The following is a 14134-nucleotide window of genomic DNA, read 5'->3' as shown; positions in this document are numbered from 1 at the left end:
TATTACAGTAGTCTAGTCAGAAGATAAGATTAGGATGTGAGATAGGTGGGTGGAGAGAAAGGTATATGCAAGAGATGTTTACTCAGTCATAATCCAGGTCAGACCTACTTAGTTAGCCTGGGTGTTCCCCAAGGCTCTGTCCAGACTTTTTTTATTCTTCTAAAGCATTTCACTTTGTGATCATATTAGCTCCCATGGATTCTGTTGTTACTTCTCTAAGGACAATTTTCTTATTTATTTAGCTAGTCCTGTTATCCCTCTTGACTTCTAATTTCACACCTCCAAGTGACTATTAGATAATTTGAACTGGAATTCCTATGGGAATTTAAAACTCAGTGTTCAAAGTTGAACTCTTCTCCCCAAACTTCTCTTCCTAAGGTGTTGTCAAAGGCATCAGCATTCTCCCAGACACCTAATTTTGAAACTTCATTGTCATCTTTTGACTCCTTTCTCTCAACCTCCCATATCCAAGAGTTTTGCCAAGTCCTTCAGATGGTACCTTTTAGCATCTTTTGTGTATATATATATATACATATATATACACCCCTTTCTCTCTTTTGATATTGGCATCACCTTGGCACAGACCTTCATCATGTCATGTTGGGACTATTGTAATAGTGTGGTTGGTTTCCCTGACTCATCTCTTACCTTCTCCAGTCCATTCTCCACTCACATATTGAAGTGGTCCTCCCAAAGCTCTAATCTGACTGCATCACCCCTGCTTCCTCCTTCCCCCAAATCGATAAACTTTAGTGACTCCCTGTTAGCTATAGAATCAAATATAAAATCCTATTTGACCAAGATAAATTCAGAATGGGTGAATGACTTGAACATAAAGAAGGAAACTATAAGTAAATTAGGCGAACACAGAATAGTATACATGTCAGACATTTGAAACGGGAAAGATTTTAAAACCAAGCAAGACTTAGAAAGAGTCACAAAATGTAAAATAAATAATTTTGACTACATCAATTTAAAATTTTTTTGTACAAAGAAAACCAAGGTAACTAAAATCAGAAGGGAAGCAACAAATTGGGAAACAATCTTCATAAAAACCTCTGACAAAGGTTTAATTACTCAAATTTACAAAGAGCTAAATCAATTGTACAAAAAATCAAGCCATTCTCCAATTGATAAATGGGCAAGGGACATGAACAGGCAGTTCTCAGCCAAAGAAATCAAAATTATTAATGAGCAGATGAAAAAGTGTTCTATATCTCTTATAATCAGAGAGATGTAAATCAAAACAACTCTGAGGTATCACCTCACACCTAGCAGATTGGCTAACATAACAGCAAAGGAAAGTAATGAATGCTGGAGGGGATGTGGCAAAGTAGGGACATTAATTCATTGCTGGTGGAGTTGTGAACTGATCCAACCATTCTGGAGGGCAATTTGGAACTATGCCCAAAGGGTGATAAAAGACTGTCTGCCCTTTGATCCAGCCATAGCACTGCTGGGTTTGTACCCCAAAGAGATAATAAGGAAAAAGACTTGTACAAGAATATTCATAGCTGCGCTCTTTGTGGTGGCCAAAAATTGGAAAATGAGGGGATGCCCTTCAATTGGGGAATGGCTGAACAAATTGTGGTATATGTTGGTGATAGAATACTATTGTGCTCAAAGGAATAATCAAGTGGAGGAATTCCATGGACACTGGAACAACCTCCAGGAAGTGATGCAGAGCGAGAGGAGCAGAACCAGGAAAACATTGTACACAGAGACTGATACACTGTGGTACAATCAAAGGTGATGGACTTCTCCATTAGTGTCAATGCAATGTTCCTGAACAATCTGCAGGGATCTAAAAAACACTATCCACAAGCAGAGGATAAACTGTGGGAGTAAAAATGCTGATGAAAAGCAACTGCCTGACTACAGGGTTGGAGGGGATATGACTGAGGAGAGACTCTAAATGAACACTCTAATGCAGATACCAACAACATGGAAATGGGTTTGAATCAAGAATACATGTGATACCCAGTGAAGTCGTGCATTGACTATGGGAGAGGTGGTGGGAGGGGGGTAAGGGAAGAAAAGAAAATGATCTTTGTTTCCAATGAATAATGTTGGGAAATGACCAAATAAAATAATGTCTAAAAAAATCCTATTTGACAACTTTTCTCTTCTTGCTATTCCTCATATATTATACTTCATATTCTTACTCAATGCATTTTTACAAGTTATTCACCATGTCTGGATTTCTCTTCCTCCTCTACCTCCTGACATCCCTGGTATCCTTAAAATCCCAACTAAATTCTTACCTTCTACAAGAAACTTTTCCTTATCACCTTTACTGATAGTGCCTTCTCTTTGAGATGATCTCTAGTTTATTCTGTATAGATCTTGTTTACACATTGCCTTGGATAATACAGCTAGTCCCAGCTAATTCTTTTATATTTTAGAAATAAAAAAGAGGAAAGGGCATGTTGTAGGGAATTGTTTCCCAAGCACTGAGCCAAGTACCTTCACACAGTACATGTATAATAAATGTTTGTTGACCTGTAGAGACAGAATCTGTACAATTCAGCAATGCTTGCACTACCAATAAACATAATAGAATCTTAACATTCTTTTCAGCCATTTATATGATGATTAAAAATATGTCCTGTGAAATGCTGCTTGGAAAATCTTTGGCAGTTCCATCCTCATATATTCATTGAGGATGCCAGCTGATTCATAGGATTCATAGATACATTATTCTCACCTAGTATTTTTTGTTGATAGAAAAGTAGATGGATAGTTATTGTTACACCTTCAAATTACTTTTTTTTGGTAAAAATAATGTCCAAAGTTTTTTTCCTTCTTTTTGTATCTTCCTCACTTTCTTATATATTTGAAATCAACCTTTCAGTGCACTCAAAACTGTGCATCTCCCACATGGACCTCTGTTTACTCAATCTACTTCATATCTGAGGCTGTGATATCAAATTACAAATGTGGCAGCTCAGATAACAGAAAAGTTTTCTTATTAAAAATCTTTGTATATCTTTTGCATCTTTTAAAAAAACTCTCCTTCCACCCTAATTTCAGCCACAAATTCCCACCTAAAGACTTTGCTTAGTTGGAACTCATACCAAAATATCATTAAATTTGTTCTTTTGTCTAAAGTTTCTTATTGTTTTATAAAGCTATAACTACTCATAATCTTCTACTATCTTTTTCTTAAGATTTTATAAATTATTTAATGAAAAATGTTCATTTTTCAAATGATGACATATGAAACAAGTTCCAAACTATGAAATGAATGAGCAGTCTACAAAATTTATTCATTGGCATATAGATTTTTTTTTTAAAAACCATCACAAATAAAGAATGAATTGCCCTTAGAGTTGAACAATAGAGGTGAGGAATAAAACCATTTGGATTGTTTGGGGGAAATTGAAAAGCTCTTTAATGAATCTCAAACTTCTCCCTGTAATCAAGGTATGTCATTTAATACCAATATTGTTCTAGTGTTGTTTTAGAGTTGTTAGTCATGGAACACAACAGTATCTGAAGAACTGAGGGTGATAGTAGTCAAGTTAGTCAACCAATAAGTATTTATAAAGCACCTACTAAATTATAGGCACCAGAGAACAGTGGAGAAGAAAAAAGATATTATGTGGCTTTACTTTATATGTGTATTGTTAGCTATTTCTTTTAAATAGAAATATATGTAATTTTGAGATTTTTCCTATACTTGTTATTTGTGAATAAATTAGAAGTGAAAAGATCATAGTATCTCAATTATAGGGCAAACGATGCTAGTAGAAAACAAAAATAATTTGGTCACATGATAGTTTAGGGCATCAAAATGCTCTTAACAATCAGAGACATAAGCCTTTTACAGGTGAAAGGTGACTATGACATATATCAATTCTTTGAAAGAATAAAATAATTTTGTTCATCTCTTCCTCTTGATTCAAATTTTATTACAAAAACAAAGAACTTTGCTTATGATTACAGTTATTTTTCCTAAACCTTCTTTCTCCAGTTCAACACACTAAGATGAAATTCACATGTTTCTTTTCTCCCACTGTTTTCCTTTTTCAAATCTTTTTTTCCAAGACTTCAGTACTTCACCAGATGGATGATCTTATTGATAAGGCTGTTCCCTTTACTATTGTGGATGACAAGCTTTCCACATCTTATCTTGTATGTTTATTATCCACATTTTCCTGAAGATCTTCTTAAAACAAAAATCTTCCTGATGTTCTGAGGATCGTCATTTAGTTCTTTTTTAGAATTTGGTGCCTATTCCTAGCTATTCTTTTTTGATTAATAATGGACTTCATTGAGGTTTTCTATATTGACTTCTGATTGTTTTAAGCTACAAGACAACATCTTTGGGAATCCTTTTAGAAGAGGGATTCTTAACTTGGTATTCAATGATAGATTTCTTGGGCTCATGAACTTGGGAAAATTGCATCTTTATTTTCACTTAACTTCCAACTGAATTTTAACATTTTCTTAAATTATTCTCTTTCTCTCTATATATTTATGTATATATGTTTATATATATATATATATATATACATATATATTCTTCATGGCAGTGTTGAAAGAAAATCTTTGTCAAGTATACGTTTCCTATTTTTTGCTTTGACACAAATAATAAAAAACATTGAATTAAATAATATTCATACATTTATCAAATTATCATGTATGTCATTAACATATGCAAGAAGGATTCCTTCTTTTTGGAGAGTTTTTAAATCTTGCTTTTTGCTCCACTTTTTGTAATCATCTAACAATAAGTATAGCTGGTACCTTGTGCCCTCTCCAATTTTTGGTCAATTCCCTGACAGTAAAAATATGGGCTGTATAGAAACACATTTTTATAGGACCCTGTATTTTCCCTTATATTTTAATTAATGTTACCTAATAAGCATAATTTTGTTATATAAAATTAAAATTTGTCTTAATTTTTAGGATTTTGTACCATTATATACTTTTGTTTCTCCAAAACCTTAGAATGCTACTTTCCTCTTTCATAATAAAAGAAATACCAGACTTATTTTTGGGTTTTTCTTAAAACTTTTTTGATCATGCTTTTAGAAAAACTTTTTAGTGTCATATTTATGCCATATTTGAAAGCAAAAATAAATATGAAAGATGTATAATTGTAGGAATAGTTCTAATTTTGATTAGTTTCAATCAGTCCCACTATTTTAGTATCTTAATAATGCCCATGGCATTGTTAATACTTAAATATATTACTTTTAATAATATATAGATATGATGAAGTTTACAAATGTTTTGGATAAATTTAGTTTGACTGAATTTATAATTCATGATTGTGACTTTTTTGACTAAAAAAGGAAATGTTGGAAATAATAATAGTACTGTCATGTTGATTTTATTATCAATTAATATCAAATTCTAGTATCAATTATATCACTTAAGTGTTATTAATAATTTTAGTAGGAGAATATGCAAAATATTGCCATGTAGCTACTGTATATAAAATTTCCTAGTTGAAGTTTTGGGACCTGATATTAGTCTGGTTGAAGGACTACAACTAAGTGAAATAGATTGTGTATTATACATTGTATGTGTGTGTATGTGCATGCATGCGTGTGTGTGTGTGTGTGTTTGCCAGTATTAGCAATCTGCTTTTGTACTTTGACATCCAGAATTTCCCTGGTGAATTTTGTCACAGAAAAAAGAGAATCATCAATATCGCAGTTAAACTTGACTTTCAAAGCTAATAGTATCTCATTTGGGGACTCAAATTTAATAAATTTTCTTTGATTCTGGGTGAGTTTTTAAACATCAAACAATGAATTGGCCAGGGTGCAGTAAAATATTTAGATCTATTGACTGTGGTTCAGAAGGGTAGAAGGAAAAACACTAGTGGTTTGATGTTGATAAATTCTTAGTACCTTAATCCACATTAATGTTTTCTCTTATCTGTGTGCATATTGGTGACAAAAAAGCCAGAGAAGGTGATGCACATTTAAAATGTAAAACTTAAATCAGATATATTTGTAATTTTTTTATATTAAATACATTTTACAGAAAAATTGATGATATTGATGGAAGGCCCTGGAGAATGTTTGTTCTAGGCAAGTGTATATTCTGAACCTAGTACATAGTGTTATGTGTATGTTGTGTCCATACTGTTATAAAAATTGTATTATAGTGCATATGCTTGGAAGCTACAGGTATTGACAAAAATTCTTCAGGTCAGTCTGAAAAATATATGGATCCTTAGTCCCACAGATTAACACAGAGAATTAAAGAAGTCATTGTGTGTGTGGACATGTGTGTAAGGACGCTGTATAATAAAACATTGTGGATATTGAGATATGTATGATATTTATGTAGTTCATCTGTGTAATCAGCAATATTTTCTGTAGAGTTTTACACGGAACTTGAGTAGGATGGAAAATAGAGGCAATATTTCAATGATTTTATCACAGCTATTAAAAATAAATAGTAGTTTAAACTCCTAAAAATAAAACATAAAAATATATTTCTCTGTGATAATAGGCTTTAAAAATAACTTATATTGTTTTCCTTCTCAATATTTAGCTATTTTATCAGGTACATTTCTTTATGGTTTTAAAAAGTATCTAATGCATACAACTTTATATATTTATATATATCATCAAAGAGATCAATTATTATAATTTCTCCACCAACATTAACTATTTCTTAAATGTATATATTCAAAGGGGAAAATATGCTTAAAATGTGCAAATAATATTAGTTAAATTATGTGAGGACTATAAATGGAAACTCAAAGATCTTAAGTAATAATAATAATGTCATCAATGAATAAAATTATTAGTCAGTTTGGTAGTTAAGAACTAAAATATTTAGTATGTTTGCTTTTCTGAGCATTTTACTTGAGTTTCTGTGGTTCTCATTGCATTGGCTAGTTTGTTATATTAAAGCAATTTCCCATTTATCCAGAAGGTGGCAGTGTGATACCAACTGCACGTGGTTGCATTATTGGACAGAGAAGCAGCGTCTCATGTCTGTTGTGTGTTTTTACATATATCTTTGGAATATTTAAAATCAAACTACATAAATTTGGTACAATTACTACTAGTTTTCCTCTAGGTTATAACACTGAAAATTGTGTGACTAAGTTGGTTACTATGCATTATATTGTAAGAATAGAAATTATCTAGACACACCATTTACTAGGGGAACTAGTAGAGGAAGCTTACATCTGGATTTATTTTTTGGAAGCTCTTTTTCTTTTGTTTTGAGTACACTTATATTTATACTTGGACCCATACTATAATGAAGTTCTGCTTTCCAAAGGACCACAACTTGTAATTATTTTATTAGGATTGTCAGTATCCTGGCTAGATTAAATATTCTATTAAGAAAAATAGCAATTAGGTAATGTCATTTGTTGTATTTATTTTTTCTATCATTGATTCTTTGTGAGGTTTTAAAAAGAAGGTGTGCTGTTTTTTGAAGGTTAGCCTGTGAAAAATAATTTGAAACCACTTGATCAGAAGAACTCCAAGTGACTCCCACTCTTGTCTCTCCCCTCCCCCGTGTCTCTGCCCCCCCCCCCACTTGAGGCAGAAGGAAGATGCTTTTTCTTCTTAACATTCTCCCCCAGCACTCTGAATTAGAGATTTATTTGCAACGAAAAATCAATTAGTCCTAAATTTATTCATGGATTTCAGGTCCAACGATCAATGCAAGTCCACTCAGTGGGCTCAAGGGGACCCAGTTCATCCCAGTTAATGTGTCTGAAGGGGAATTACCATTGATGCTGTTTTTTTCCCTTTAGGTCAGAGATCAGATCTCGCTGTCACGGACTGCGGCAAGCAGGAATGACTTCACCCTGCAGCTACCCAAACTGCACCTGGAGACCTTTGCATTGGAGGGACTGAAGGGCGGGCCAGAGGTTGTAGCATGCCAGGTTAGCGTCTAAATAACCTTGTTTGATACAAAGATGTGTAGAAAAATAAATTGCACTAAATGGAAAGGATGCAAGCTTCAAAGTGTTGTGGTCAGCAGCTTAAAGGAAAAGCAAACTAATTTCCTCCCACCCATATAGTACATTTCAGAAAGAATTGAAGTCTTCTCTGAGATTTGGACTACTAAATAATTTGAGATATATTTTTACCAAAGAAAATGTTCCAAATGTATTATAACTTGAAATAATAGAGAGAACATTTGCATCTGAGCAAATCAAAACAATGAGAAATTATCTGCTAGCTTATTTCAATTTATTCATTTAAATATTATCCTAAATTATTAGGAAACAGATGCCATGAAATTTTAAAATGCTAAATCTGAAACATCTTGTCTCAATATTTATTTAGTTTAAATTACAATTATTTCTTATTAACATAGATATATGTCCTTCCAACCATTTAAAAAATACTATGTTACAACCACAGAATATTATTTATTAAAAAAAAACCTAAGATGCTTTCGAAGTCATAAAACCTCAAATAACAAAAAGAAAAAAATTTTAATGAAAAATTAAAAAATCCATTCATTCTGATTTCTAGGAATATGTTTATAATGTGGAACTTTATATGTGTCCCTATTTTTAAGATGATGAAATGCTTTAAATTGATTCATTTTTTTCCTCAAGGTAAAAGATTTAAAAAAAAATAGGACATCAGTATTTCTTTCATTGTCTTCTTAATATATAGTACCATCATATGAAAATTTTCCAAGATCTTTGCAAACAGAAGAAGCTACAGATTACATGGTGAATATCACTCTGGTTTTAGGAATCCATCTAAAAATCCCATAAAATTTTTAAGACCCTACATCCCTATATTTCATTTTAGTGTTCCAAAAGATTTGTTCTCTATATTTTTGACATTATATGATTTTAGTTGATGTCAGAAATGAATTCTTACAGGTGTGACAGAAGTTTTCTTTTATTTTTAGTTGCTGAGTTCTTTCTTTAGTTTGTCTTGAGAACTACCATCATTAATATAGTACCAAAAAGTATTCTTTTCTTCATAACATATTTTGCTACATATATATGTATATATAAAATTTTAAAAATATTTGTTTTCCTAAAACACCTGTACAATTTTACAAATGTTCATTAACTATTTGTTAAGTAGAGTTTCTTATATTCTTTTATGGACAAGCGTACCGAGTCCTTGTTTTGATTTGACACAAACTCATAATATATGGTCCCTTCTCTTAGAGATTCACCATTCCTCCCTATTCTGCTCACCCAGGTTCCTGTCTTTAGCTTCACTCTTCCTTGTTTTCTACCAGCATCTTAGAAATTTGATGATATAATTATTTACTCATCACTTGATATGCGGCCCACTGAGGAGGAGGGTCTTTATGGATCCCCAAACCCAACTGAAGTGTGTTCTTTCTTTCAGAAACATAAAACATTGATCATCCTCTTCAAGCCCCTCCCGGCACACACAGATACTTCCTCATTTGTCTGTCTGCATCCTCACTCCCATTTCTAACTTCTTGCCTCAGTCCTACTTTCCTCAGGGTCAAATCCTTTCCAGCTATCCATATTTCCAGGGAATATTAAGATTGAGCTCCCCTGAAACTATGCAGGGAAAACAAACAGGAAGACTTGTGACCTAAATCCTATTAAAAAAAAAATATATATATATTTAAAAACTCAGTATCTATATGCTATGATATCCTTATCCTATGCAAATAATATTTCAAAAAAATTATTGTTAGTGCTTTTGAATGCTGCCTGACTTAATTATTGGAAAAGAACATTTTAGTACATTTACCTTTCTCTTTTCATACTATCATAGACTAGAAATTGGGTAAGATATTTGCTAGAAAGCTAGGATCATGATATTTAGGACTACAAGGAAACTCAGAGTTTTAGGTCCATGTTTTGTTGATGAAACTGAAGCCCCAAAGGGAAGGGCATTGTGTCATGCACAGAGTTACATTGCTATTAAATAGTATGACTAAAATTTCAGTTCCTGATCCTCATTCAGGACTCCTTAACTATATACTTCTTTGGATTTGGTGATTATATTAGTGGCAGTTACCATTGAATCAGAACTTTTATTTCACTTCTAAAATGGTTGTTTTTGAGAAAGCATATACTTTGAGGCCCCGAGTTTTATAGATTATGAGAACCAAACCAAACAGTAAGGACCTTAGCTTAAGCATCTTTATCAAGTTCAAATTTCAGTAGCAATACAAAGTGTCCCCTTTTACAATACTTCATTAGATTTTACTGGCTTGAATTTCTCAGCATGTCAACCTTTGACTATATCTCTTTATACACAAGAGTTTAGAATTCTCTTCCCAGAGAATGTCACACTTTTGTGATTTGTTTGTTTTACCATTTGCAGCTTGTAATACACTGAAAAAAATTTTAAACCAAAAGCAGCAAGAAATTGTGTAAAACATTACTATTGTGAAAAACATGTTCAGACATTTAGACTGGATGATAAGGGTAATGCATTATAAATTCATGAAGTCATTTTGTTCCTCCATAATGATGCATCTATGTATGATATTATATGTAGGTTGTCTTTTATATTGTTCTATAAACAAATCAGCACATGTAGAATAATTCTCTTTGAATCAAGCAATCATTTAGACATATTACTATTATTGAATGTTCCCCATTTCCATTCTTTTTTATACACAGAAATAATTCTCTAGGTGGTATACATATAGGCATCCTTAACTTTAACCCTTATCTGAACCTTTTCTCTGCCTATATTCTGGGAAAATAGGCTGCCCCAAGAATACTTTAATGAGGAAGGAGCAACATCTGGTTACTATGGAAGGCTGTATTAATGGTGCATATCATTTTTTAAAAAATTCAAACAATCCTGACTTGAGAAGCTTGAAGATCCAGCAAATATGTTGTTGGTTATGTTCTCTAAAGAACAAGCCTTTGTTTCTAACAATATTTCTGAATGGAAGGGAAATTATTGAAGGAAAGTGGAAATGAATGGTTAACTAATTCCCTCATCTACATCCAGATGACGTCATATATGATACATGCTACATACATCTAAAAAATGATTTTAGGATGCTATAGTGCATGTATTATACTGACAATAACTTAATTTTCTCATTTCTAAGAGTTTCTCTTGCAGCCTATTTGTTTTATATATTTGGGAAAATGTTTGATTTGGGTTCTTCCCCTCCATATTTTTCCATTTGATTCCTCCTTTGTTTCCTCAAAGGCTTTAAATCACAACTGTTTTGATCAAGGAGAGCATAGCTTATCCCTCTCTTGAAGCTGCCATGTCACTTGATGTGTCAATCAAAGTATGTCTCCTGTGACACAATCTTTGCTAGGGGCTCCAGATGCTGCCTTTGCTGCAGTCAAAGCTCCTACAGGCATAGAAGCAAAATCTTAGCCAGACCTTGATCTCCCAAATATCAGCACCCAAGGCTGCCACGAGGTACTGGGCTGCAGCTCTTTAAAGGAGAAGAAAACCCCAAACTGTAAAGAAAATTACAATAGGTAACAACCTCAGTTAAAACATCAGTGATGGAAATAATTGCATTATAAACATCATCAGTTCAATTTTTATAATACTTTATAGTCTATAAAGTCAAGGATCAAATGTACAGAAATTCATAATTATGTGTAACCCCTTCCATTGAATATAAAAATACTTCTAGTTGCTCACTATAGTGTGCATTGATCTCATCATATTCATTCACCTCTGATACAGAAATAATGACGAGTACAGGGATTAAACCTATGACCTTGAGACCTATACACTCATGTTCTAACCAGTTGAGTTAACCAGACATAATGTCTGGCTTGGAAAACTGGCATTGAGTAAGTTGTGCCTGTTCTCAGACAGCATGAGTTTTAATACTTTGACCCACTTCACTCAAAAAGAGGAGCAAAAAAACCCACCTTGCAAAATGCATAAAGATTAGCCCAGTATTCTACAATCACTCCTTGTAGATATGATGTTGTATTATATATATAGTTATAAATGATTAAAAAATAACATTTCATTACGAAGATATTTGTTAAGAACATTAAAAAATAGACTATTTAACCTAAAGATAATAGTTCTTACAATCAATATTAACCTACCATATAATTATATAATTTTTATTTGGTGTGGTTTTTAGTTATGTGTCATACAATTGACTGTTGGAATATAATGATTTGTTAAAATACCAAATTCCCAAGCACAGTTTTTTTTCCTATTCTTTACTATATTTAGGTAGTTCAAATCATGAACATATGTAAAATGCAATTGAAAAAATCATATAAGTATGAAATAGATGATGCCTTACATGTAAAATATCAAACATCATTATATATGATAAGAATTATTATTTGGCAATTTTACATGTCTTCCATTTTACTATTTGATGTAACAATCTTTGAAAAAATTTACCTTAAGTTTCTTTAATCTTTTTTTGTTGTACATTTTAAAACCTAAGGGAGGCCAGGGTGAGCAATTTCACATAAATAATTGAGCCATTTAGAGATTTTTATTCTAATTTATGATATTTACAATATTTATATGATAAATGATAATTACTTATTATTAAATGATAATGTATTCTACTTAAGTGGGTTTTCCCGATAATTGAAGCTTCATTTAAACAAATTAATTTTAAAAATTTAAACAATTTTGATAAAAATTTCATCAAATATGTTACATATTTTCTTGTGTTTAAATAGAATATGTTTAAGATCCTTTAACTCTTGGTGGCTTAAGGTTATTATTATAAATATCAGTTATTATATTGTACATAATCTCAAGTACTACTATACTGTAGCTATTTATTTGTCCTTTGACATTTATATCCCTATTTATTACACATGTTCCTTCTCTTATCAAATGTCTTATCCTCTTGAACCTTGGCTCTTTTACTCTGTAGCCTTAATTTTATTTTCAGTTTTCTATGTTAGGACCTGAATGCCATTCTGCCATACCTTCTCATTTCACTAGCTGGAATTAACTGTTAGTAACATCTGATTTCTACTCAGGGTCCTTTTCTTCTTATGTCTGTGCATTGTACATTTCTGAGGTTTCTGGAGACTTTATTTTCATTTTAGCGGGGGCATTACTCTAATATATGTTAGATTAATAATTCTAGTTTTGTGATACTCTTAGGTATCTCCAAATATTCTGAGGGATGCAATTTTTAAAACAGTGTATAATATCAGGCATTTCTTGAATAGGGAAGGCAAGTTTCATGAAGTCAAATAATGAGAGAGCTTTTCAGAGGATGGGAGCCACTTCTACTGAGGACTTATTTATTTTTCCCAGTGGCAATGAAATCAATTAGCTTGATGAAGCTATATAGTTCATCCCCAAATAAATCTTTGATGTTTGGTTGATGCCATGCCACTCTTTGTCTCATTAAGATGCTTGACAGCTTTAACCTAGGAATGCTAGACTGAATTTAAAAAGACCTGGGTTCTCGACCTGGGTCTGCCACGTGTAAGTAACATGCATGTTCCATGTAGAAAACTCTTTAGCCACAAAACGCCAGGAAATGAAGATATTGTGATTAGGTAATTCTCTGGGGACAAAATCACAAACTCCATCATGGCCTTAGAGTATATTTCAGTGAGAAGAAAAGAGAAACTTTTCACTCCATCATGGTTTTTGAGGTCACTGTTTTTTAGGGGAGACTGGAGAAGCCTGGGAAAGACCTGGAGCCAGGCTTGCTCGTCCTGAAAGGGCTGCTATTTAGGAAGGCAAGATTTAGCTTGTTCTGTCTCACTCCAAAGAGCAGAACAAGCAGCAAGGGGCAGAAGTTCAGAAATGTACATTGAAACTGGATGTAAGGAGAAACTTCTTAACAGTGAGAACAATCCACAGTAGATGGATGAGATCGCCTCTTCCTCAGAAACTGGTGATCCCATTGGCAGCAGTGTGGTCAGGGGGCATCGGGATCGGTACAAGATAGCCCATTCGATCTCTTCCAGCTTTTAGATCAGTGAGTAATTATCTTGGTCAAAGACGTCTCTTTTCCTCCCTTCACCTCAGTTTTTTTTTTAATCTGATAACCTGAGGAAATGGGAATAGATGACGTTTACCCCCTCTTTCAGCTTTAGAGTCTTATGACTTCCCATTTTTGCAGGGTATGAGGCATGCCCACAAGGCATATTCATGCTTGGCATTTTATATGGTTAAGGCACACTTTGCATATTAATTTCATGACAGTAAGTTAATATTTATTTCCATTAGCAGTAGGCCGATAA

The 14134-nt window shown here is 32.8% G+C and overlaps 1 protein-coding gene across 18 annotated transcripts in view; it reads left to right on the top strand.

The window, feature by feature from the left end:
• The window catches only part of CCDC171 (coiled-coil domain containing 171), a 543314-nt gene that overhangs the window by 382995 nt on the left and 146185 nt on the right, over nt 1-14134 (top strand). For all 18 annotated transcript variants that reach the window (XM_056805336.1, XM_056805339.1, XM_056805345.1 and 15 more), the window contains one exon: nt 7745-7876. In XM_056805336.1, coding sequence (XP_056661314.1) covers nt 7745-7876 — 132 coding nt within the window. The remainder of the gene's footprint in view (nt 1-7744; nt 7877-14134) is intronic.

The sequence above is a fragment of the Monodelphis domestica genome, chromosome 7 (assembly GCF_027887165.1).
Source record: "Monodelphis domestica isolate mMonDom1 chromosome 7, mMonDom1.pri, whole genome shotgun sequence".
NCBI classification, from domain to species: Eukaryota; Metazoa; Chordata; class Mammalia; order Didelphimorphia; family Didelphidae; genus Monodelphis; species Monodelphis domestica.
Note: the sequence above shows the minus strand (reverse complement) of the source record. Positions and strands in the feature narration are given on the sequence as shown.